Below are 24,440 nucleotides of genomic sequence, written 5' to 3'. Positions count from 1 at the left end.
TAGGTCTGGCCCTGTATTCAATGTAGGTCTGGCCCTGTATTCGATGTAGGTCTGGCCCTGTATTTGATGTAGGTGTGACCCTGTATTCGATGAAGGTCTGACCCTGTATTTGATGTAGGTCTGGCCGTGTATTCAATGTTGATCTGGCCCTGTATTTGATGTAGGTTAGGCCCAGTGTTTGATTGAAGATCTGGCTCTGTATTTTCCAGGGGTGGGGAGGGGAAGAGAGATACAGAGAAAAGGATGCATATGTATTCCATCGCATTTTTATTTTTGTACCTCATAATCAAAATCAAATATGGTCCAATATATAGAGAGAGTTCAGCTCTTTGTGGACTTTTTGGTTCTTTTCTTTAACTTATTGCCCCCATGTTGCTGAAGCTTTTGTCAAAGATAGAAAACATTAATAAATGAAAGAGTAAATGTAAACTATGAAAATACATACCATACTCCTTCAGGGTTTAAATAGTCACATTAGTTATATCCATATAGTCTCCATTAGGTTAAATCCAAGAATGACCATTTTGCCTGCTGTCTAATTTTCTTTGCAAGTATAACGACCTCTCCATTTCCAACAATTAAGATTTTGTTTAATGTGCATGTACTCTTCCTTTACTTAGGCAGCAACTGATTTTGATCTTTGCTCATGTTAGATATACTTTAAATTGCTGTTGGTTCCATCGGCAAGTTCATAAATGTCACTGGCTGAGGAATTTACAATAGTAACCACCTGGCATTTCCTTTAACTATATGGTACAGTATCTGGTCTGCAGAATCTTGACCTCAAACAGGTATTAACTTGAAATGACTGAATACAGCCGTATCATATTTAATTAGCATGTAAATACCACTACAAAGCCATGTGATTCTTGTAATAATGGAAGTGGAAACAAAAATTAGAAGGAATGGCTTAACTAGTGGTAATTATTGATAATGAAATATGGTACTGCACTTGTACACAAGTAAAATGAGTCATCAGGTAAGTGAACAATACCGATTTACAATTGTGAATGATATCATGGAGATAAATTGTATGTATCCTAATGATACATTATGTATTAACTAGGGCTGTAACGAATAGAGAGGGTGACGAATACGATGCATATCATGAATACAGGGTGACAAATATGAATATTTATTCATGAATTTTCAGTAAAGAAAAACAAGAACCAATAAGTAGAACAGCAATTAATCTGAAAGTTAGTTGACTCACAGGTTACTTAGTATCTTACTCAGTGTCTAGTTACTAGTCTTAGTAACATAAAACCAGTTCAAATAATAATATTCTTCTTTAAAAAGACAAGCATATCAAAACATTCTCGTTTGATAGCAGCCCAATACTGAACACTCTCTCATTTGACATGATTTCAAATATATTTTATGACATTTTAAGCTTGAAATTAGTGAATTAAATAAATAGACCCATGTTGCTAAGATTGTTTTTGAAAGCACTTATGAATATCAGACAGTAAAGGTTCACCTTTATAGGCAGCAATGATCTACAGCATCAACAACTAAAGTTTATAAATAAATATTAAATTGTAATAAATAAATTGTAATAAATACCTGATAATGTGTCTACATAACATGCAAATAGATTCAGCTTCTTTCATTATTGCCCTCTTTGCACTTTGGAAAACTTATTTCCATACAGCCAGTTTATATTTAGCTGATGGATATGAAATTTCAACCTCGGCTGGCATTTTTGCAGAAAGTGCAAGGTTAAGTTTTGATTGTTATAAAATGTGTCCTTGGAGAACGAAATTGACCATAAAACGCATGTTTGGAGAATGAAATTTACTCAAAATTTTCATCAATAATTGCATAATTATTTAACAATACTGATAAAATTAATATTCATTAATGGTAAAATTAATAATTTATTAATTTAATTTAATGTCACAAGCGTAAGTAAATGAGACAGTCTTCATTTCATGTAAAAACAACTTGACATAATACAGTTATATTGTGACAGAAACAACATACTATGCTTTAAATCAATCAAAGGTTGACAGTATTTTTAAATATGGTTAGTACTGGAATATTGGATACACATTAAGATCTTATTTAAACCATTTGTATTCAAAATCATTTGAATATTGGTGCCACAAATACCTAATACAGTTTGAATATGGGGCATTTTCGATTCATAAGATATTCTAGTGTTTTGGTAAACCTCTAGTACATATTAATATCATAAACTGATATATGATATGATTATCATCAGACTAACAGAAAGTTTAAAAAAACTTAAGAATTTCAGTCCCATTGTTGATGCAAGTAGCACCTTCTGTCCATTCTCCCACTTTAACATTTTATTTCAGCAGTGGTAAATTACTCATGTTCTAACACTTTATTTAATTTGTCATTTGTCTTCCTTTAATATTTCATACATAAACATGTTTTGACTGCTTTACATTTAGTAATGTTAACTTGGCATTATTTTTCATATTTTTCCATGGAGCTGTGTCAAGATGTATGTGATATCATGTCAGGTTTTCAGATAATGATGATTGAAAAACACAGTTCCAAGATCAAAAACAGCAGACAAAACAAGCCTTGGTTTTCATAGACCCACATGGCTGCAGTTAACAGTCACCAAATGAGGCCATTATTTACAAAAAACCAACTTAAGGTGTTTTCTTTTGCTAGAAAAAAGATGAGTTCAAGATGCAGATGAAATTCCTGAATTTGAAAATAGCAAATTTCACACAGATTTTTGTGGGGCAACCATTTAGAACCGCTTTAATATGTAGGAATTTATCATATTAGTGCTTCTTTCATTTCAGGCAGCAGCTGAGGAAGTGATTTCTACAGAGGACATTGACCCCAATAGGGTTGTCATTTGGGGAGGCTCCCATGGGGGGTTTCTGACAGCTCATTTAATTGGCCAATACCCAGTGAGTTTTGCAGGCTTCATCCAACAAGAACTAGTGGATTTTGTTCTGAGAAAAATCAGTTGTTTGACAATCTTTGCTAATATCTTTTGTGTCAAAACATTTACAAACATGCATCACATTTATTTTTAACAAAAAATAGAACTATTGTTTATTTATTCATTTTCATTTCAAATCTAAGACATATTTGAATCTTTTAGACTGATGCTTGAAATTTAAAATCTTTTCTGAGGACTTATTGAAGCAAGAAAAACTGGTTAAATATTTTTATTAAAGGGATTATGAATATTTTAATATTGCTTTCTTTGTTAGAAAAGAATTGAATGACACATGCACACACATATTTTTTTTTAAGAACCAGTGATTAAAGGAAAAATAAAGTAGAAACACAAACACTACTATTGCAGATTTAGATGGCAGCATATGGTTCCCACCCTTTCTGCTGAATTTAAACTTAAAGTAAAAGTTTTCTTAGTCCCATTAGACTACATGTAATACCAATGTACAGATTTTAGTCTGTAGTGAAATCTTCTAGTCTCTAACTAGCAAACTAATATTAGTTTTAAACCCTGAAAATGTCTAAATAAACCTTGGATCTAAGTCTGACAATTGTCTAAACAGTTTGAATTTAAAATAACAGTATTCTATTGTTTTGGTATTTTAATGAAAATAGCATTATTTTATAGTTTAGTATTTTGATTAAAATAACATTATTCTGTAATATGGTATTTTGATTAAAATAACATTATTCTGTAGTTTTGGTTTTTAATCATTTGTTTGGTATTTTAATTTAAATAACATGATTCTATAATATTGGTCTTCTAATTTTTTAAAAACATTACTCTACAGTTTAATTATTTTAATTTAAAATACCATTATTATATAGGTTTGGTATTTTACTTAAAAGAACTTTGTTTTTTAGCTTTGGTATTTTAATTAAAATAACTTTATTTTTTAGTTTTGGCATTTTAATTTAAATAATGTTTTTCTATAGTTTTGGTATTTTAATTCTGAAAGAACATTATTCTATAGCTTTGGTACTTTAAATTAAATTACATTCTATACACAAATGACGTCTCTGTTACTTGAAATTTTAATCTCAATGACCTGCTTTTCAGCAAAAAAATGCAAATGAAATTTTTGTCTTGCAAAGTTTTTTCCTTTCATGACTTTTGATTTTTTAAACTAAATAGTCATAAATCTGATGGAAATTCGTTTCTGATAAAACATTTAAAGTTTATTCAGGATTTTTTTTGAGAGCCAAAACAGATTCTGAAATGTTTAATGTCAACATCACACAGCAACTTTTTTTAGACTGTGAGGTGTCCTTTTGTCTGCAGGTTAAGGTGTAGGTACACGATAACTTGACCGTGTGTCAGCTGACATTCATTGTTCAGATTTAAGATTTATTTTATTTGTTTGATGGTTAAATACTGTAAATCCTGTTGGCTGTAATCTATATACTTCTCACATTCTGATATTTTGATTGTGAGTGCCCCAGCAGTGAGAACCTCATTTTGAAACGTTGAAACTTAGCAAAATAACTTGAGGATATTATTTTCACCTATGTGAAACTGGTCTATTGACTACTGAAATATTTTCATTGAAAATGGGACAGAATCATTTTATAATAAAATAATTTGAACTGAAATTACAATGCTACTGTATCAAGTATTTAAGGAAACAAAGTTTATTCTAGATAGATTTCATTGCATATTTTCACATGAAAAAATATTCTTTGAAAGTTGTGCTCTGTTTCTTTTCTTGCCATATAAACAAATATACATATTCGTCATTTCAGAGTTTCTATAAGGCAGCTGTATGCAGGAATCCAGTCATAAATATAGCTTGTAAGTAGAACATTTATCTGCTTAACTTATTCTTAGAAATGTGGATGACTCTTAATTGTCATTGTTTTGGTCATTTTGGCTGACAAGCTATTGTACCCTTCCTTGTTAGCTTTACCGGTTATATATTATTAGAGGTTATTCAGTGGCCAGTCATCCATCATTCATCCAGTAGCACAGGTTTGTTAATGCTACTTCTTCCAAACTACTAGGAGGAAATACCATGAAACATTACAGACACGTTCATCCCAACGTATAGTTGGTACTTAATGAAAATTGTGACCCTTAGACATCCGCTAAGGCCACCATGATGTCCATTTTGTAAATTTTATCACTACATGTGACCAGATGGTCATATTGACATGGGTTTTCACTATAGACTTCTTATAATGTCTAGGTTATCCTAACTGAAGTGGGTTCCAATCTGACATCCAGCATAGCCATTGTGTTGATCTTGAAAATCTTGCTGCCACTTCTGACTGGATGGAAACATTGATGTGGGTTTTTCACCAAAAGACTTATTGTAGTATCATCTGACTGATTCCAAGTGAAACTGTTGCTGATCTGACTTCCAGTAATTGGATGGTTGTATTGACATGAGGTTTTCACTAAAATAGCTCTTATGATGATTGATTGGTTGTATTGACATGAGGTTTTCACTGAAATAGCTCTTATGATAATTGAATGGTTGTATTGACATGAGGTTTTCACTAAAATAGCTCTTATGATGATTGGATGGTTGTATTGACATGAGGTTTTCACTAAAATAGCTCTTATGATGATTGGATAGTTGTATTGACATGAGGTTTTGACTAAAATAGCTCTTATGATAATTGGATGGTTGTATTGACATGAGGTTTTGACTAAAATAGCTCTTATGATGATTGGATGGTTGTATTGACATGAGGTTTTCACTAAAATAGCTCTTATGATGATTGGATAGTTGTATTGACATGAGGTTTTCACTAAAATAGCTCTTATGATGATTGGATGGTTGTATTGACATGAGGTTTTGACTAAAATAGCTCTTATGATAATTGAATGGTTGTATTGACATGAAGTTTTGACTAAAATAGCTGTTATGATAATTGAATGGTTGTATTGACATGAAGTTTTGACTAAAATAGCTCTTATGATGATTGGATGGTTGTATTGACATGAGGTTTTCACTAAAATAGCTCTTATGATAATTGGATGGTTGTATTGACATGAGGTTTTCACTAAAATAGCTCTTATGATGATTGGGTGGTCATAAATGAAAATCAGACCTCCTTTGTAGCTTTTATCATACCAATCATGAAAATCTTGTTATAGAATAGATGGTTAGATTGAGTTTTTAAGCCAAAGGCTACTTATCATATCTAGCTGGTCCGAAGTAATATTGATGAGACCTCGAACAGGAAGGCCATGGTGGTCAGATTAAATAGCATATTATTACAACTCTTTTTTGAGGGATGGTCATAATGACGTGGAGTTTTCACTAAAACACTTCTTACTGCATGTAGCATAAGTCCCCTTGCATGTCCATGCATTACCTTTGTGCCTGTAAGGATTTGGTACATGGGGTTATATTCAGATCTTCCTCGCCTTTTCTTGTTTGACTGTCTTCTGCTGTTCTGACTGACACTAATCGGACCAGCCCATATGCTTAGCAACCAGAGATAGATGATAGTCTAGTGTTAAACTACATTGTATACGAGGAACCACCTAACACTGGCAAATGGAGATAATTTGTAAGAATTACTTTTCTTGGTCTATATGATAATGATAGATGGAAAAGATGAATATTTGTTTTTGTGGGAAGACTGAATTAGTGGTATTTATTCCCTAATGTTTGTGTGATTGGTTAAGTGATTTTGGAAAAATATATTTTTATTACAAAATTTCCTTTTTACTAAAACACTATCAATATGTACCTGGTTTTCAATAGAATAGTGCTCTTCTGCATGATGGTGGCCATCTGGAAAATCTTGTTATAACTAAATGCACGAATAGTTTATTTACAGTGGTTTTTCACATAAATTACATTTTCTGATGCTGGTTCTTAATGTTGATTAGATCTAACCGCAAACATATCTTTACTTTTTGTGAATGTGTTTTGAAAACCAGACCTTATTGATTTTGGGGTGAAATAAAACAAATCATTGCTTGTATTTATGGACTTCCTGAGCTTTAACAGTGCAGTAACTATTGCATTATATATTAATAGTAACAAGGGACTCTTATTTAAGATTAAAAGACAGGATTACATTAGTGTTTTGTTATTTGACTTTTCTTAATGATATCAGTGCATGATACAGTTAACTACATAACATACTTATGTTTATTACCTATAGTTGTTTTTAGTTGAAGCTGAAAATTAAAGAATAATTTGATGATGCAAAATATGACATGAACAAATTTGCAGATTAATATGAAAAAAGTTGTTTTTGATTGTTTAGATATTGCTTTTAATTAGTATGACCTTATTAGTTTCAAAAATAAAAAGTATTCATCAGAAAATGTGGTTTTAAAAAAAAATAGAGTATCATCTGTAAAGAGTTGTTTCCACTTACTGTTAGTGTAATGACTGAAAATGCCAGCAACCTGCAAAAAGATCAGTTAAAATGCTTTACAGTTTTTGTTTTTGATCATATTTTTAGTTCCTTAAATGCTAAATAAAATGTATATTTATACTCAGTATAGTTTTTTGGTCATTGAACACGGTAATCAGAGTAATCACATTAAATCTAATACGAAAAAAATAAATAACATCTTAAAATGGATACAATTTTCAAATGACCTTATCTCTCTTAAAAATAAAAATAGATGAAAAAATAAAGCCTTTTTGAAAATGATTCATTGATGCCTTCAACATGCAGTATAATTTATAAATGTATTTTTTTTTTCTTCAAACATTAATGTGGCATCCCAGCGTGGTTGGATCCTTTAATGGTTAGTGTATAGAGTAAATACTGTTAATAGAAAAGACAAGACTGATTTCAGTTTTAAATGTTATATAGAGAACACCTGATATGAACTGAATACACATATTATATCTGCTATTTTATGGTTTGAATTTTTTTAACACTATACTGGGATGCCCCCCATGTTACTATGTTGCCCTGCCCACCTTTTCTTCAGATTAAGTATGGGTAAGTGCTCACATTACCACATCATAGATGCAACCCTGATGGTCATGAGTTAATTACCTGTTTAGATTTTCAAGCCATTACAGCAATTTTTTATTTGTTTCTTTCTTTCTTTGAAATACATTTTTACATTTTTTGCACTTTTGTTAGCAAAAGTAAAACTTGTCAGCATTATGTTGCAAAGATCATGCAAGGAAAAGAAATGAAATTTGATATGCAGATTTTATCCATAATTCAGAAGACCTGATTATATATAATGCCATTATAGCAGTTTATCAGTTTTTTCTACACTTTTGAATGTTAATGGACTTGATTTTTTGGTCAGCCAAAAACTAATTTTGAAGATATATTTAAATTTACTACACCTACATTGCACAAAGTAGTGATGAATATTCTGATAAGTTCAAGCTGTAGGTAAATTTGGTCCATTCATGAAAGAAAATGAATCAGGCAGCATTTTAACCAGGATTTATGTGTTCTTGCATTGATTATCTCCCCTGACTTCAAACAGTTGGTCGACAAGGGATGTCATTCAAAATCATTGGTAGATGTGGTGATTAGAAGAATGTGTAACAGTCATAAGTTTCAGTCGTATTTACCTCCTCTGGGAGAAATCAATAGGGTCAACCTTCCAAAGTATTTCTTTTGACATGTTATTGTGTACAGAATTACAATGTTGTCTTGAATATGTTTTTTGTTCATGTACTTTAAATCATTGTGTAATGTGATTTTTGTGTAAAGATACAAAAGCATTTGAAGATTATTACATCTGCCAAGAGCAGCCATACATAAATGTAAAAATGGCCCAAAAGTTGGATATTTATTCCAAGGGAGGCAGTTAAAGAGCTTATAATATCTATCCAGAAATATATTCAATGCCAAATATTAGGATATGTCACACTTAATTCCCACCTACAGCAAATACTTTATGGATATCTATGTTTTCCATATCAGTTACATTTTTAAAAAAGTTGTTTAAGGATCAGTATATTGTTATATGTTTGTGCAGAAGAAAAAGATTTAGGTATTATTTATACTGTGGTATGATTCCTAAATTCACAATTAAAAACTTGTGAATCTTTTGGAACTGAATAATAAATTTTAAAAGACCTTAAAGACAGATAATTGGCATCAGCTGCTGCACAAAATCATTTGCCACTGGTTTTGCATTTACTTTCGATATAGTATTTTTTTCTTATTAGCGGAACTTGACACCTAATGAAGGGCATAACTTTTCCTTGCCACTAACAGAAAACTGCGAAATTAGAAGTAATAAAAAAATGTAATGGCAACATGTATCAACTGGGTCAATCTCTCAAATATTTACAAACTGTCATATTTTGTAAGATATCATTGGCCAAGTGCAATCTCAAAATATATTTTGTTTATTACAAAGAAACATTCATTTAAAGGTCTCATTTCTATGTACCTTATTTTAGCCATGAGTGGAAGCACGGATATATGTGATTGGTAAGTAGATGTGGTGTCATGAATTGATGTGAATTTAGGATGATACAACTAAATTAAGTCTTTCATTATAAAATTTATGGGGTTTCTTTTCCTTTATATTTATATTTTATGGTTCTTATATTATCAAAAACACTTTTAGTGTTTATTCAATTTAGCTCTGCTGGTTACAGACCAGAAGGGCTTATGGGATGGCCTTATCTGTCAATCTGTAATCATTCTGGGTGTTGCTCTGTAATAGTTCTCACCTATATTATCAGTCTCACTCTGAGGATAGTGTTGGTGCTTAGCACCATCCTCCAGCATGAAACCATCCATTTTGCTTGAGATGTGTCATGTTTGGAAAGGATGAATTATGATGCATTAAACTCCCTCCCAACGGCTCTTTTACCATGAACTTCTGCTTAGGCTATGACAGTTTTCTTGTATTTCACCGAGTTTGAGTGTCTTACACATCCTCATGTTGTTACTTGTCCTTATTTGTTCAGGTTCAGGATCAAACACACAAAGTCCAGTATTTAAACTTATCTGGACCATGTATCTCAGTGCCCAAGACAGAATTTACACAGAAAATGCATCGTAGTTATGTTGGTACATCAGAACTTTAGCTAGTGCTGATTACAATTAAAAATACCATGCCAAGTCACAAAGAAGTATCAAAGACTGATAAAAGATAATTAATAAAGCAAAGGACCAAGTTTATTTTCCAGACAAAAGTAAATCAATTACAAACTTACCTAGATAAGACTTGAATTAGTGCTGATTGCCATGAAAACTTGAATCATTGAAGCATTTATCACCATATATTCACAAAGATATCAAATGCTGTGATTAAGATGAAAAATAAAGCTTAGAAAAACATAACATCTTATTTATTTTCCAATGAAAGGAAATTATTTGCCAATAAAATACATTAACTCATTATTTTGTTTCACATCATTGTTATTGACACCCATATACAGTGTCTACAAATATATCCCCTAAATGGGTCTGTGATGAGAAGATTAATACTGCTTAAATCTGCTGGTTAAAATTTTGCATAAAGTTCAAAGTGACTCCCTGTGATTTTACAGTTTTTACAGGATGTTACAATCACCCTGGAGGAGAAAGTGTCAAGATGTTCATTAGTTTGAAGAATATGGGTGCCAGATGTAATACACTTTGGTGATCTCTAAGATGTTTTACAAAGTAGTATAACTCAGTGACCTTAATTGATGTATAGAATATTTGATAAGGTTGAAGGCCAACATGATCTTTAGGATGTTTTACACAGTAGTATAGATCACAGGGACCTGCTCTGATCTGTAGAACATTTCATGAGGACTTGGTAATATAGATCACAGTGACCTACTTTAATCTGTAGAAACTTTTATGAAGCTGATTGCCTTCATGATCTTAAGAATGTTTAACTCAGTAGTATAGATTAGTGTTCTTTTTTGATCTGTGGACAATTTCATTAGGTTGATTGCTTTCATGAATCTAAGGTTTACTTTGAATTGATCACAGGGACCTGCTTTGATCTGTAGAAAATTTCAGTGGTTAAGTGCCATTTTGATCCTGAGAGGTTTTACTTGGCAGTATGAATCACAGTGACTGGCTTTTATCAGAAGAAACTTTTATTAGGTTCAGTGCCTTTTTGATCTTGAGATGCTTTACTTGGTAGTGTGGATCACAGTGACTTGCTTTGATAAGAAGAAAATTTCATGAGATCGATTGCCTTCATGATCTGAAGGATGTTTTACTTGGAAGAATAGATCACAGTGACCTGCTTTAACGTGTAGAAAATTTAATGACATTGATTGCATTCATGAATTTAAGAAGTTTTTGTTGGTAGTATTACTCACAGCGCCTGGCATTGATCAGTAGAAAATTTCATGAGTTTGATTGTCTTTTCTGATCCTACAGTGTGTTACTTAGCAGTGACCTGCTTTGTTTGATAGAAAATGTCGTGAGATTAATCACCTTTTACACTTGCCTTAAAATTTTCAGCCAAGGCTGTAAGTGGGGATATCACAGATAAGTAAGTTATATTATTTTTTAGGTAACAAAATTTATGATAATAATCATTGATATCACACTTTTATTTTACTTAGCTCATAATACCTTGCTTACCTTACATAGTAATCTATCTTGACATTAACCACCCCCCATAACAATTATATGTACTATAATAGTACATTTACTTTTAAGCAGGCAATTTTTATTCATTTAACTAAAACATGAAAAATTTAATGTGAAAGAAATTGACAAATGTATATTTTATTTTTAGCTCAAATTTTCATTCATAAAATTTCTCAGTATTTATTATGTTGGTTTACATTATGTTACATTCATAGTCACCATTAAATCATTATGTATAAATCTGTTAGACCCATACTTCATGTAATAATGACAATATAGAAATGTGCATTGAAACACATTAACTGTTCTTCACATAGATAGAATGACGAATCATATCAGTAATGGCCAAAATTCACATCATGTCATTATTTTTAAGGAACTTTACAGAATGTGGTTTGGAATTTGAATACAAGTCTCTGGCAGATAGCAACTCAATGTCCATAATGTGGAGCAAGTCCCCTTTACAGTATGTTGACAAGGTAATAATTATCTTTTAACTTTAGAGAGATAGAGAAAGAAAGCATACACAATGATACTTTTCCTTTATATAAGTGATAAATCAATTCTGCATATGGTAGAATGCCTCATGGGATATATGTTGTATTCAACTAACTGATTTAAATCAACCCTCTGTAATGATACAAGTTAATATTGTTATTAGCTATTCTGGCCATAGTCCAGAAGAGCTTAAGGGATGCCTTTTTGTCCATTGTTATCTCTACTGGTCTCAAACGTCTTGGAGGATTGCCAAGAAACTTTATATACACATCCATCCTGAGATCAAGTTGGTCCTAAATAAAAATGGCACCCATGAGACATTCAGAATAGATGCCACCGAGGACGTCTGGTTATTGCTGAATGAACTGTCTTTTTATGCCTTTTATTTGGTCATAAATGAAAATGGTGCTGATCTGACATCCAGAATAGCAGTGATCTTTAAAATCTTGTTATCACTACTCCTTCACAGAAAATCTTATACTGACGTGGCATTTTTACCAGTTGATTTCTTATTGTTTATTTGATGCGAACGAAAATGGTGCTTATCTGACCTCCAGTATGGCAGCCATCTTGGAAATCATTTTATTGCTACTCTTCTTTGACATGGTGATTTCGCATAGTGACTTCCAATGATGTCTAGTTGATCCAAATAAAAATGGTGCTTATCTGACCCCAATATGGCAGCCATCTTGAAAATCTTGTTACTGCTACTCTTGTTAAATGGAAAGTCATATCAACATGATGTTTACACAAGAAGACTCTTTATCATGTCACATTTGTCTTAAATGAAAATGGTGCTTATCTGACATTCAGTATGGTCACTGTGGAAGCCAGCTTGAAAATCTGGTTATCATTACTCCTTTAATAGGCAAGTCACCAGTAGACTTGGTATCTGGTTGGTCTTAAAAGAAAATTATCCCAATCTGACATTCACTATGGCCACCATATCGGATCATCTTGAAAATCATATATTCGCTCCTTCTCCTGAATAGGTTGCTATATTGACATGTGATTTTCACTAGAAAACTTCTTATGATGTCTAGTTTGTTTTATATGAAAATATTTTGCCAATCTTAATCAAATATTGCCGTCACAATTACAGAATGGGTGGTTATATCGACATGGAGCTTACACCAAAAAATACTTCCAGTGATGTCTAGTTGGTCCTAAATGAGAAAGGTCTCTCTCTGTCTGTCTGTTTGTCTCTCTCTATGTATATATAGATTTACAGTGCATTATAGTTATGATTTATACCCATGCACTTCTGTGGGAGGCATACACTGATATTAGGATATAAGTCCTGCCTTCATTTCTCATAACTTCAAATGTTCTCAAATCAGAACTCCTTACCTCTGTAGAATCTTTGTTAAAGCTATAATTTAAATAATTTATTGATATCGTTAATTATAATATTTGTTGTAACTGTTTGAATTATACATTACAGATATTTAGGTTACATTAGTTTACAATTCAGTTTATTTATTCATTTAAAAGAACATAAAATTAGTAATCAACAATTACAGAGAAATTATCAACTCCTCATATTGTTTTAAAGTACATGCATATATTATTACGTCTGTCACACTCTATATTCTGCCATAATTTGCTGGAAAGTCTTAAATCCAATCAACTGTCTGTGGTATGTACTATTGAATAATTCATACATAATTTAGTATATACAAGTATTTTCATAAAATGTGATTTAAAAAACATTTTTTCTTTGATTGATGAGAGAATAGCATATACTTAAGTTGTATATATACTTACATATTAGTGAACTCCAACTGCAAACAACATACATCCTGATTTGCCATTGCAGAATTCACCAGTACAAAGGGTCTGTTGTTTTGTTCTACTAATTATTCCTAACAAACTGCATAGAATTGAATCTGCCAGCTCAGCTCGTAAGCAAGTATATGGTAGTAAAATTCATCTCCATGGTGACCAGTTTAAACAGAGAACATCCTCTTTCATTATACCACCTTACTAATTAAAATGGAAGTCTCTGATCATAATCATACTTGGTCACAAGCTCATCTGACAGTTCTTAAAAATCTGCAGTTTTAGTTCAGATAAAGGGTGAAGATTTATAAAGATATATGGGTGAGGGTATTTTTAAAAAAGTGTCTAAGTTTACTCTGAAGACCTTGGGTATAAATGAAAATCATACATAAGTCTATATCACACCTATGAGTGACAACTCAGAGTTGAATTCATCTTCCCAGTGTGTAATGTTAGTTTTACTAGAACTGTCCCTGAGCCTATTCCCAACTTTTCAATAAACGTACAAGGTGGCCCCATGGACTTAGAATCAGTTGTTGTTGTTGTTTTTGTAGGGTTTAATGCCATTTCTCAGCACACGATAGGCTATTCATGGTGGCCAGTATTAATGTTGGAGGAAGAACCTGGAAAACCCCCGGAAAGAACCACCGACCCACGAGAAGCTACTGGCAAGCTTTCTCACATACCCACATTAGCCGAATCTGAGACTCGAACCCATGCAGACAGAGGTGAGATGGCAGTGATCTGTAACGGAGAGCGCTTTAGACCACTCGGCCACTCGGGGCCCCCCGACTTAGAATCAGAAGTATTGTAACAAATCATAGTTGAATACCCCCTCAAAGTCTAAATGTTTCATGCAAGCATAACTAGTCTCATGGACTGAGAACATTCCCAGTCATAAATACAGATACAAGTGACTGTTGGATAAACACCATTCTGATGTGATTTTCTAGATGTTTCTTGTATAAATGCTTTAGAAGATGATGGCAGGCCTGTTTATTGTCTTTCCAAGAGAAAGATATTTAAATTTGAGCAATACTTTTTTCCATTGAAAAATGGAAAGTATCAATATGTGGATATCAATTAATGTATTTTTAAAGTACAAATTTATAGTGATTACAACTAATTTGTTACTGTTATATAGATGTACAGCACATAACTTTAAACATTGCTGTCAAACCTTGGTCTTTTGTCACCCTCAGTTTAAGCCATTTTGCTTCTTTAGTGAAATAGATAAATTGAGGGTGTACTCTAGTGTTGCATAAAGATTAATTTTCAAAATATTTCAGATGTAATTAAAATATGGACATTTCTTGATGATTCTCTACATGCCAGATTCTTCTCTTTCCAGATTCAGACCCCCGTGATGTTAATGATAGGTCTGGATGACCGCAGAGTTCCTCCAAAACAGAGTTATGAGCTCTACAAAGCTCTCAAGGCTAGGAATGTACCAGTCAGGTTAGATGATCATGCTTTTTTTCATCAGACTTGCTGATAAGTGGAAATAATACTTGTACAGAATAGAAGAAATATATTAGAAAGCAGTATCAAAGCCTAAACAGAAAATAAAATGTTTATTGAATTCTATCTCTCGGTTTTAGCATATGATGGCAAAACAGAAATGTTTGTTTTAGCTCATTTCTTTAAGGAAATTTTTACCAATATTTCATGAAAATATTACTACTGTATATATACTTGTGTATAAGCTAAGACCAACTGTAGACAGGAGACTTGTGTATAAGCTAAGCCCAACTGTAGACAGGAGACTTGTGTATAAGCTAAGCCCAACTGTAGACAGGAGACTTGTGTATAAGCTAAGCCCAACTGTAGACAGGTACTTGTGTATGAGCTAAGCCCAACTGTAGACAGGTACTTGTGTATGAGCTAAGCCCAACTGTAGACAGGTACTTGTGTATAAGCTAAGCCCAACTGTAGACAGGTACTTGTGTATGAGCTAAGCCCAACTGTAGACAGGTACTTGTGTATGAGCTAAGCCCAACTGTAGACAGGTACTTGTGTATAAGCTAAGCCCAACTGCAGACAGGTACTTGTGTATAAGCTAAGCCTAACTGCAGACAGGTACTTGTGTATGAGCTAAGCCCAACTGTAGACAGGTACTTGTGTATGAGCTAAGCCCAACTGTAGACAGGTACTTGTGTATAAGCTAAGCCCAACTGCAGACAGGTACTTGTGTATAAGCTAAGCCCAACTGTAGACAGGTACTTGTGTATAAGCTAAGCCCAACTGTAGACAGGTACTTGTGTATAAGCTAAGCCCAACTGTAGACAGGTACTTGTGTATGAGCTAAGCCCAACTGTAGACAGGTACTTGTGTATGAGCTAAGCCCAACTGTAGACAGGTACTTGTGTATAAGCTAAGCCCAACTGCAGACAGGTACTTGTGTATGAGCTAAGCCCAACTGTAGACAGGAGACTTGTGTATAAGCTAAGCCCAACTGTAGACAGGAGACTTGTGTATAAGCTAAGCCCAACTGTAGACAGGAGACTTGATCTACTAGGTCTTTGTAGTTTTGTTCTACTGATCACTCCTGATCAACCTCACAGACCTGGATCTGCTGCTGCATCTGGGTCTGTGCTGTTTGGAGTTGCTACTTAAAAGCAAGTGTATGTAGTATATCCAGACAATGCCATATAAACTGTGCTGGATTTGAACATGTTGCATCCTGTTTATATGATTGTCTTGATAAACATTCACTCATATTTGACTTCATTAAAACTGAAGAAAATTAATGGATACATGGATTGCTTAATGCTACTTTTACTGATAGACCATGAATACAATTACTTTTACTGCTGCTGGACCATGGCATGTCCTATTTGACTTGTATGCTATGGATTACAGTATAAATACTTTTACTGCTGGACCATGGCATGTCCCATTTGGCTTACATGCTATGGATTACAATATAAATAGTTTTACTGCTGCTGGACCATGGCATGCTCAATTTGACTTATATGCTATGGATTGCAATATAAATACTTTTACTGCTGGACCATGGCATGCCCCATTGACTTGTATGCTATGGATTACAGTATAAATACTTTTACTGCTGGACCATGGCATGTCCCATTTGGCTTACATGCTATGGATTACAATATAAATACTTTTACTGCTGCTGGACCATGGCATGCTCAATTTGACTTGTATGCTATGGATTACAATATAAATACTTTTACTGCTGGACCATGGCATGTCCCATTTGGCTTACATGCTATTGATTACAATATAAATACTTTTACTGCTGATCATGGCATGCTCCAATTGGCTTATATGCTTTAGAGTACAAAACGGTTAATTTACTGCTGGACCATGACATGCTCCATTTGGTTTGCATGCTGTGTATTACAATACAATTACTTTTACTGCTGGAACATGGCATGCTCCAATTGGCTTACATGCTATGGATTACAATATAAATACTTTTACTGCTGGAACATGGCATGCTCCAATTGGCTTACATGCTTTAGAGTACAATACAGTTAATTTACTGCTGGACCATGACATGCTCAATTTGGTTTGCATGCTGTGTATACATTACATTACTTACTTTTGCTGCTGTACTAAGCATGTTCTATTTGGCTTATATGCTGTAGATTGCAATACAATTACTTACTTTTACTGCTGGATCATGTATACTCCATTTGGCATATGTACTATGGATTACTTTACAGTTACATACTTTTACTGCTGGACCATGGCATACTTGATTTGGCTTATATGCTATGAATTACAGTACAGTTACTTACTTTTACTGCTGCTTGGCTGAGTCATACCAAAGACTTAAAAAAGCATGCTATTTCTTATTGGCAACTCTTTCTTGTCATGGTTCTTAAAAAAAAGCATATATCTTGAAATTTTATTATTTTAGATTTCTTTAAATTTTAAGTATATGTAAAATTTAGATAATATATCCAAAACACTAGAATGATTTGTGACTATACCTAACAAGCTAGAATGATTTGTGTCTGTATTTCTACTATTTGTGGACACGAATCACTTTACATTGGTCTTATGTACATTGCTTTGCTGGGAGAAACACAATGCCTAAGTGTAAACAGAGGAAATCATAAGAGCAATTTCATTGCAGGTGCATAGCAATTATGAATAAAAAAAATACATTTAGAAATAAATGGTGAAGGATTATATCTTGTAGATGGATTAACTCTTTGAAAAGCATTCAGTGTGTTAAAAATATACAAAATGTGAACTCTGTATTTTTTTGTGAGAATTGGTTGAACATCCAGTATGCATAGCATGTATAAGGAGCTGTATGGTATTGGCTTTTATCAGTTGGCATAATTGTCACGGTAACAGTAATGAAGCAAGTTCTGTCATTTATTACAAAAAAATTGATTTTTTCCAGAAATATTGCTTACCCAGACAATAGAAATCCTATCATATAGGTAAATTCTGAAGCAGATGTAAATATTTGGCTTTTATCAATTGGCATAATTACCATGGGAACAGTAATTTATTACTGAAGGTTTTTTTCTTCTTTCAGATACATCGCTTACCCAGACAATGGACACCCTATCATAAAGGTTGATTCTGAAGCAGATGCCTTTATCAATATCTACAAATGGTTCACAGATTATCTGCCACAGTAGATCATCAGATTGACTCTTTAATTGACATTATTTATACATAACTAACCAGATGACCATATAATGGATGATAAATTCCAGTTTGCAATTTAATTTTTTTGAGGAAGTGGATAGTTTAATTTTCCAATAAACTAACAATGATCTGTCAGTAATTTTCCTTTAGCAAACCCATGACTTATTAGTTCTTCCTCAGTTTTATAAATTTTTGAATTTTTTTATATAAAAAGAATGTTTGTTCTGATAAATTCACCTCCCATTTTGAAAACTTGTACTAGGACAGGTTTTATGGTCTCATCACAAGTTAAGTACTTGACTATTTTTTTCTAAATATACCAATGGATGTATTATCTCCATTTTTTAAACACCAAAATGGTAATATATTTGCTTGGAGAAAAAAATGCAATGCAAATAACACATTTACAAGACCTTGCATTTCAAAATTGGAGAAGAAAGTTGTTTCCAATCAACAGAACATTATTTATGTCAATAATGATAATTAATGTCAAAGATTTGTATATGCAGTCAAACTTGCTACCCACATTACATATACATATATCAACCACCTATGTATTGAGAAACAAAAAGAAAGGATAGATTTAACCAGATATATGCACCACCATTTCTTAATGACCTTGTTTATTTGGTCTAATGGTCATGACCAATGTTTGACTTCATTTTTGAAACTTTATTGAAAGCCCAGTAAGCCAGGCTGTTAGATCTGTTTTCAAGATGCAATGAATGATCCAGGAGACCAGTGAACTGTATGAGATTAAAGTAATGATTCTAATAACTAATTTAGTATCTTTTTGTAGATTTTCATAAAAAGAAATAATACAGTATTCCTGCAGTATAATGCTGTTCATGTGAGCCATATAGCATAACACCTTATAGTGAGACTGCCTTATAACTAACATGACACAGTATTTCCCCCAATATAAAGCTGTTCATGTCAGCCATAAAGTATACAGCCTTGTAGCGAGGCTGCCTTGTAATGAAGTATATGACACAGTACTTCTTCATTATAACGCAGTCCATGGGAACCATGGAGTACTATACTACCTTATAGGGAGTCTTGTCTTATAATGCAGTACATGACACAGTACTTACCTATTATAATGCTGTCCATGGGAGCCATAGAGTGCTATACTACCTTATAGGGAGTCTAGTCTTATAATGCAGTATGTGATGTAGTACTCCCCCATTATAATGCTGTCCATGAGAACCATAGAGTATACACCTTATAGTGAGACTACCTTATAATGTAATACATGATACACTACTCCCCCATTATAATGCTGTCCATTGGGGCCATAGAATATTCTGTCTCATAGTGTGACTGCTTTATAATGAAATACATAACGCAATACATCCTCATTATAATGGTTTCCATGAGTGCCGTAGAGTATAACACATAGTTAAACTGCCTTGAAATGCATGACATAGTACTCACTCCATTATAATGCTGTTCATGAGAACCATAGTGTACCACCTTATAGTGAGACTACCTTATAAAGAAATACATGATGCAGTACACCCCCATTATAATACTACCTTATAGGGAGTCTGGCCTTTTAATGCAGTACATGACAAAGTACTCCCCCCATTATAATGCTGTCCATGAGAACCATAGTGTACCACCTTATAGTGAGACTACCTTATAAAGAAATACATGATGCAGTACACCCCCATTATAATGCTGTCCATGGGAGCCATAGAGTAATAAACTGCCTTATAGTGAGACTGGCTTGTAATGCAGTACATGACACAGTACTCATTATAATGGGGTGGGGGCCATATAATATACTGCTTAATAGTCAGACTGCCTTATAAAGAAATACATGATGCAGTACACCCACATTATAGTGCTGTCCAATGGGAGCCATAGAGTAATAAACTGCCTTATAGTGAGACTGGCTTGTAATGCAGATCATAACACAGTACTCATTATAATGGGGTGGGGTGGGGGCCATATAATATACTGGTTAATAGTGAGATTGCCTTATATTGAAATACATGATACAGTACTCCATCATTATATTGCTGTTCTTGGGGGCCTAGAGTATACTGTCACACACATAAACACACATATACTTACCTACACACATAACCTGAAATGGGTATGGGTATACACTGATCAGTTGATCCCCTCCCCCTAAAGGTAAAGATTACATTATTGGAACCTCTTGGTCCAGGTTGCATTAGTTTCATAGTGACTTAGAACCAATCAATAAATGCAGTGTTATACATAAATGATAAGAATGACAAAATTATTGGAAACAGCTGAGGAACAGATTAAAGGAAGGAAGATGCTTGCACATGTCCTGATCCTGTGTTTATAACTCCTGTTTCCTCTGTGCATTTTAAGATCAAAGTTGTAGGTAGGCAGTCTTTGTGTTGGGGCATGTCTGTAGCAATAAGAAATCAAAAGGATACTGTTATTATGGGTTTAATGCCATTTCTTGGCACATGATAGGTAGCTAGTATATTTGGTGGAGGAAGAACCAAACTCATGGGAAGCTATTGGTAAAGCTTCTCACTTATCCACGTTAGATAAGCCCGAGACTCTGACCCATGTCGACATATAACCATTGATCCATAAGTGCAAGTGCATTACATTGCTCAGCCACGTGTCCTGATACTGTGTTTATAACTCATGTTTCTTTGTGCATTTCATCTCAGAGTTGTAGGTAGTCGGTCTTTGTATCAGAAAAAACATTAAGTTTTGTCACTCTCGTTCCATAGCAAATGATTTTAAAAGAGAAAGTGAAATATTTTAAATATTCTAAGATCTCAGAATTTGTCCAACATTTATGACAAATGAGCTCAAAACTGTTTGCTAACTTGATATGTAAGACACATGAATTATCTTTGTATATATTTGATCATTATCTTTGTTCCCAATTATTTAAACACTCTAGCAAAAACACATGGCAAACAGGTGTGAAAGCCTGCACATATATTTTCTTCTTATGATACTGTCATCATTAACCTAATGTCTCTTACATTTAATTCCTCTCTGTATACAAGCTAGTTTCATTTGTCTCGGAGTGGTTGAGTGGTCTAAAGCACTTGCCTTTACCAATTATTGCCATCTCACTTCTGTCCACCTCTTGGGCTGTGCCAATTTGGGTATGTGAGAAAGTTTACCAGTAACTTACAGTCAGTTGGTGGTTTGTAGCCATGTTTTCCATTGTTTCTTCAATTGGTCACCATGTATAGCCTATCTTGCACTGAGAAATGGCAACAAAGACAACATTTGTCTCAGGATGTAAAAGTTTCTACCCTGGCTGTGACTTAGCTTGCAGGCCCTGACATTAGTATCTGCTTGTGTTCCTAAGCAGAAATCATGAAACTAAACTGGGAAAGAAAAATATACAAATGTCTTCATAGCATATTACCTACCCACTCCTACCATCGTGTCCACTGATCTTCCGACCATCTCATGCTTTGGGACTTTTCATCTACTCTAGATAGTGTTATTGCTCAATCTGATAATAATCCATAAGATCTAATGACTTAATAATGCCAACAATTTATAAAAAAATCTCTCAAAATATTTAATCATGAAACTTGAATTCTGTCCTTTGGAGCTATCATCGACAAAGATGTCTTTGTACACCTATGAAAAGCTTGCAATGTCTGATGACAGTTTATTCATGAAAGCAACAGTAACAATTGTCCATTCTAAAAACTAAGAAACTGACCACTGTAACCTTGACCTTTCAACATCATAAATTCCTACAAATATTCCATGTCCCTGGTGAGTGCTGTTCCATTTAAGCATACACTGTACCCAGGCATGGTAATATGCCATCAGGATCTGTGCTGTGTCTGATGACAGTGTTTCAGGCAAAACCATAGATACTTCCAGATCCGAAAATCTTAATCTCATCACCATTTCACAAGTACCCTTTTTGACTGTGACCTTTGACAACTGTAGCAACCCATCTTTAAGGATGTTTCTTTCCCCTAATTAAGTTTTGGGCTGAATCTCTTTACTCTGATGTAAATATGAGACATTAACCCAGAACAACATTTTAATAATAGACAGATGGACAATGGTCAGAGATATGAAGGGTTGAAAATGCTATTTATGTGCCCCTCCTTTTGCAACATTTATGAAAGAGAAACAAAAAACCCAAACATTTCTTAAAGTTGTTAGAACAAAATTTATTGTGAACTATCATTCATATTCTGACATCTTTATAACTGGAAAGGTTTCATAACCTGTTCAGACATGAAGTTTAAAGTTACACAGTAGCTGTAGAGGTTTCAAATTTAAAAAATAGCTCTTTTACAAGCAGTTGTTAAACAGAAAATTTTGGGAGAGAAATAGGTTTATAATCCTGTACCAGATATTCTTGCTTTTAAGTCAAATCAAACAACAAAGATCAAGATCTGCCATAGCATAATGCGCTTGCAAATCGGGGTCTATTTTGTTTGTTCTACTCATTACTCCTAACAAACTGCACAGACCCAGATCTGCTGGTTCATTATGTGATGTCTGGGTCTGTGCAGTTTGCAGTTAACCTTGACTTATAAACGAGTAGTACATATGGTATTTTATATAAATAATTAACTGAGTAAAAATCAACATCATAAAAGAATTAAAGTTCAAGATGTATTTATTTCTTCCCTTTATTCACTGCTTCTGTGGCCGCCTTTTTAGCTCTAATAAGTTCAACAAGCTCCTACAAAAACAGAAGAAATGAATATAATTACTGTCAACTACTTTCAATTATCAGTAATATTTTCACTTTTTAGTGCAACTGCAAACTGCACAGACCCATATCTGCTATTCCACAATGTCTATGCCAGTGCAGTTTATTAGGTGCAATCAATACAACAAAAGCAATACATACTATGATCTGCTGGTGCATTATGTAATAGCAGATTAGGACCAATGTTACTTGCAGTTAGATGACTTATAAGTGAGTAGGTATGGTAAATGTGCATCTAATCATAGATGACCACCACTTGGTCTTATTTTTCAGTAAAATAAATTCACTTTGCTCTTACTATAAAAATCTTTAGCATTAAAACCAATATTGTCAGCACAAAAAAGGAATTAAATTTTTAAAAAATTGTTACATCTTTCAACAAAAAATGTGTTTCTTTAAAAATGTATTAGGAATGAATACCACTACCTCCTTAAATGAAAGAAATGTAACGTAAGACATTACTGCCCACTTCTGCCAACAGTACACTGTCAATGAAAAAAGAAGCATAAATATGAAAACATTAATTGGAACTTAGAGTCTGAAGGCTATATACATCTGGAAGTCTAACAAGTTTTGCAACAATTCATTAACTTTTACACACAAAGTATTGCAAAGGTCAATTGATTAATAAAACAGAAATGAACAGAACTACATGGACGGCACCTCCTAAGCAATATTCATTTTGGGGACATTAAGAAGTGCCACAAGAATGCCTGATATCATTTACCTCATCAACAGAACCTAACAGCTGACCATTTCACTAAGCAAGTTTCTGTTGTATTAACACATTGCAACCTTAATATCATTTTGACTTTATCTATTTTACTACAGCCTGATAAAAATTCTTTCTAAAGAAAAATGCATCATTAATATGCAGTCTCTTGCACCTAATATCTACATGATGAACCAAATTGCCAAATTGCATGAAAAATATAGTTTCTAGATCTGAAGAGCTCAGCCAATCATATTTAAGATACCTCACTAATACAGTGGAACCCCGCTATAACACGATGATCTGGGTCCATAAAATCGGATCACGTTAAAAGCGGGGTCGCGTTAATGCGGGGTTTTACAATATTTAACTTTTTTTCCGAGAACATATATGTGTATACATGTACAATGATCAAAAGTCGGCTTATCATCAGATGAATATTAACTGGAATGCATTAATTAAGATATATTCAAAATAATCGATGGCTAATATATTTATAGGTTATTACTGTGCATTAAAAACATTTACTAATTTTTATTTGTTTGAACGATAATACAGATTGACCGATAATACCAGACTATCGCTATATCATGAAAAGTGTATCAACACCGTATGCTACCGTGCCGTCGTGGCATGCAG

General features: G+C 33.4%; 2 protein-coding genes across 4 annotated transcripts in view; one reads left to right on the top strand and one right to left on the bottom strand.

Moving 5' to 3' along the window:
• The window catches only part of LOC149787884 (acylamino-acid-releasing enzyme-like), an 81,422-nt gene extending 62,260 nt beyond the window's left edge, over positions 1-19,162 (top strand). For 2 of the 3 annotated variants that reach the window (XM_089974120.1, XM_089974122.1), the window contains exons 18-23: positions 2,790-2,900; positions 4,699-4,747; positions 9,315-9,345; positions 11,840-11,942; positions 15,095-15,201; positions 18,266-19,162. In XM_089974120.1, coding sequence (XP_089830246.1) covers positions 2,790-2,900; positions 4,699-4,747; positions 9,315-9,345; positions 11,840-11,942; positions 15,095-15,201; positions 18,266-18,371 — 507 coding nt within the window. In that variant the 3' untranslated portion in view covers positions 18,372-19,162. Of the gene's footprint in view, positions 1-2,789; positions 2,901-4,698; positions 4,748-9,314; positions 9,346-11,331; positions 11,363-11,839; positions 11,943-15,094; positions 15,202-18,265 lie in introns of all 3 variants that reach the window. The other variant, XM_089974121.1, reaches the window with a different exon arrangement.
• A 3,351-nt stretch (positions 19,163-22,513) lies between these two features.
• Positions 22,514-24,440, bottom strand: part of LOC149787883 (dnaJ homolog subfamily C member 2-like) — a 48,085-nt gene continuing 46,158 nt past the window's right edge. The window contains exon 17 of the mRNA XM_089974123.1: positions 22,514-23,059. Coding sequence (XP_089830249.1) covers positions 22,994-23,059 — 66 coding nt within the window. The 3' untranslated portion in view covers positions 22,514-22,993. The remainder of the gene's footprint in view (positions 23,060-24,440) is intronic.

The sequence above is a fragment of the Sinohyriopsis cumingii genome, chromosome 11 (genome assembly GCF_028554795.1).
Source record: "Sinohyriopsis cumingii isolate HCF-2022 chromosome 11, ASM2855479v2, whole genome shotgun sequence".
Classification (NCBI taxonomy): domain Eukaryota; kingdom Metazoa; phylum Mollusca; class Bivalvia; order Unionida; family Unionidae; genus Sinohyriopsis; species Sinohyriopsis cumingii.
The sequence above is the reverse complement of the archived record's forward strand: the minus strand, read 5'-3'. Positions and strand labels throughout refer to the sequence as shown.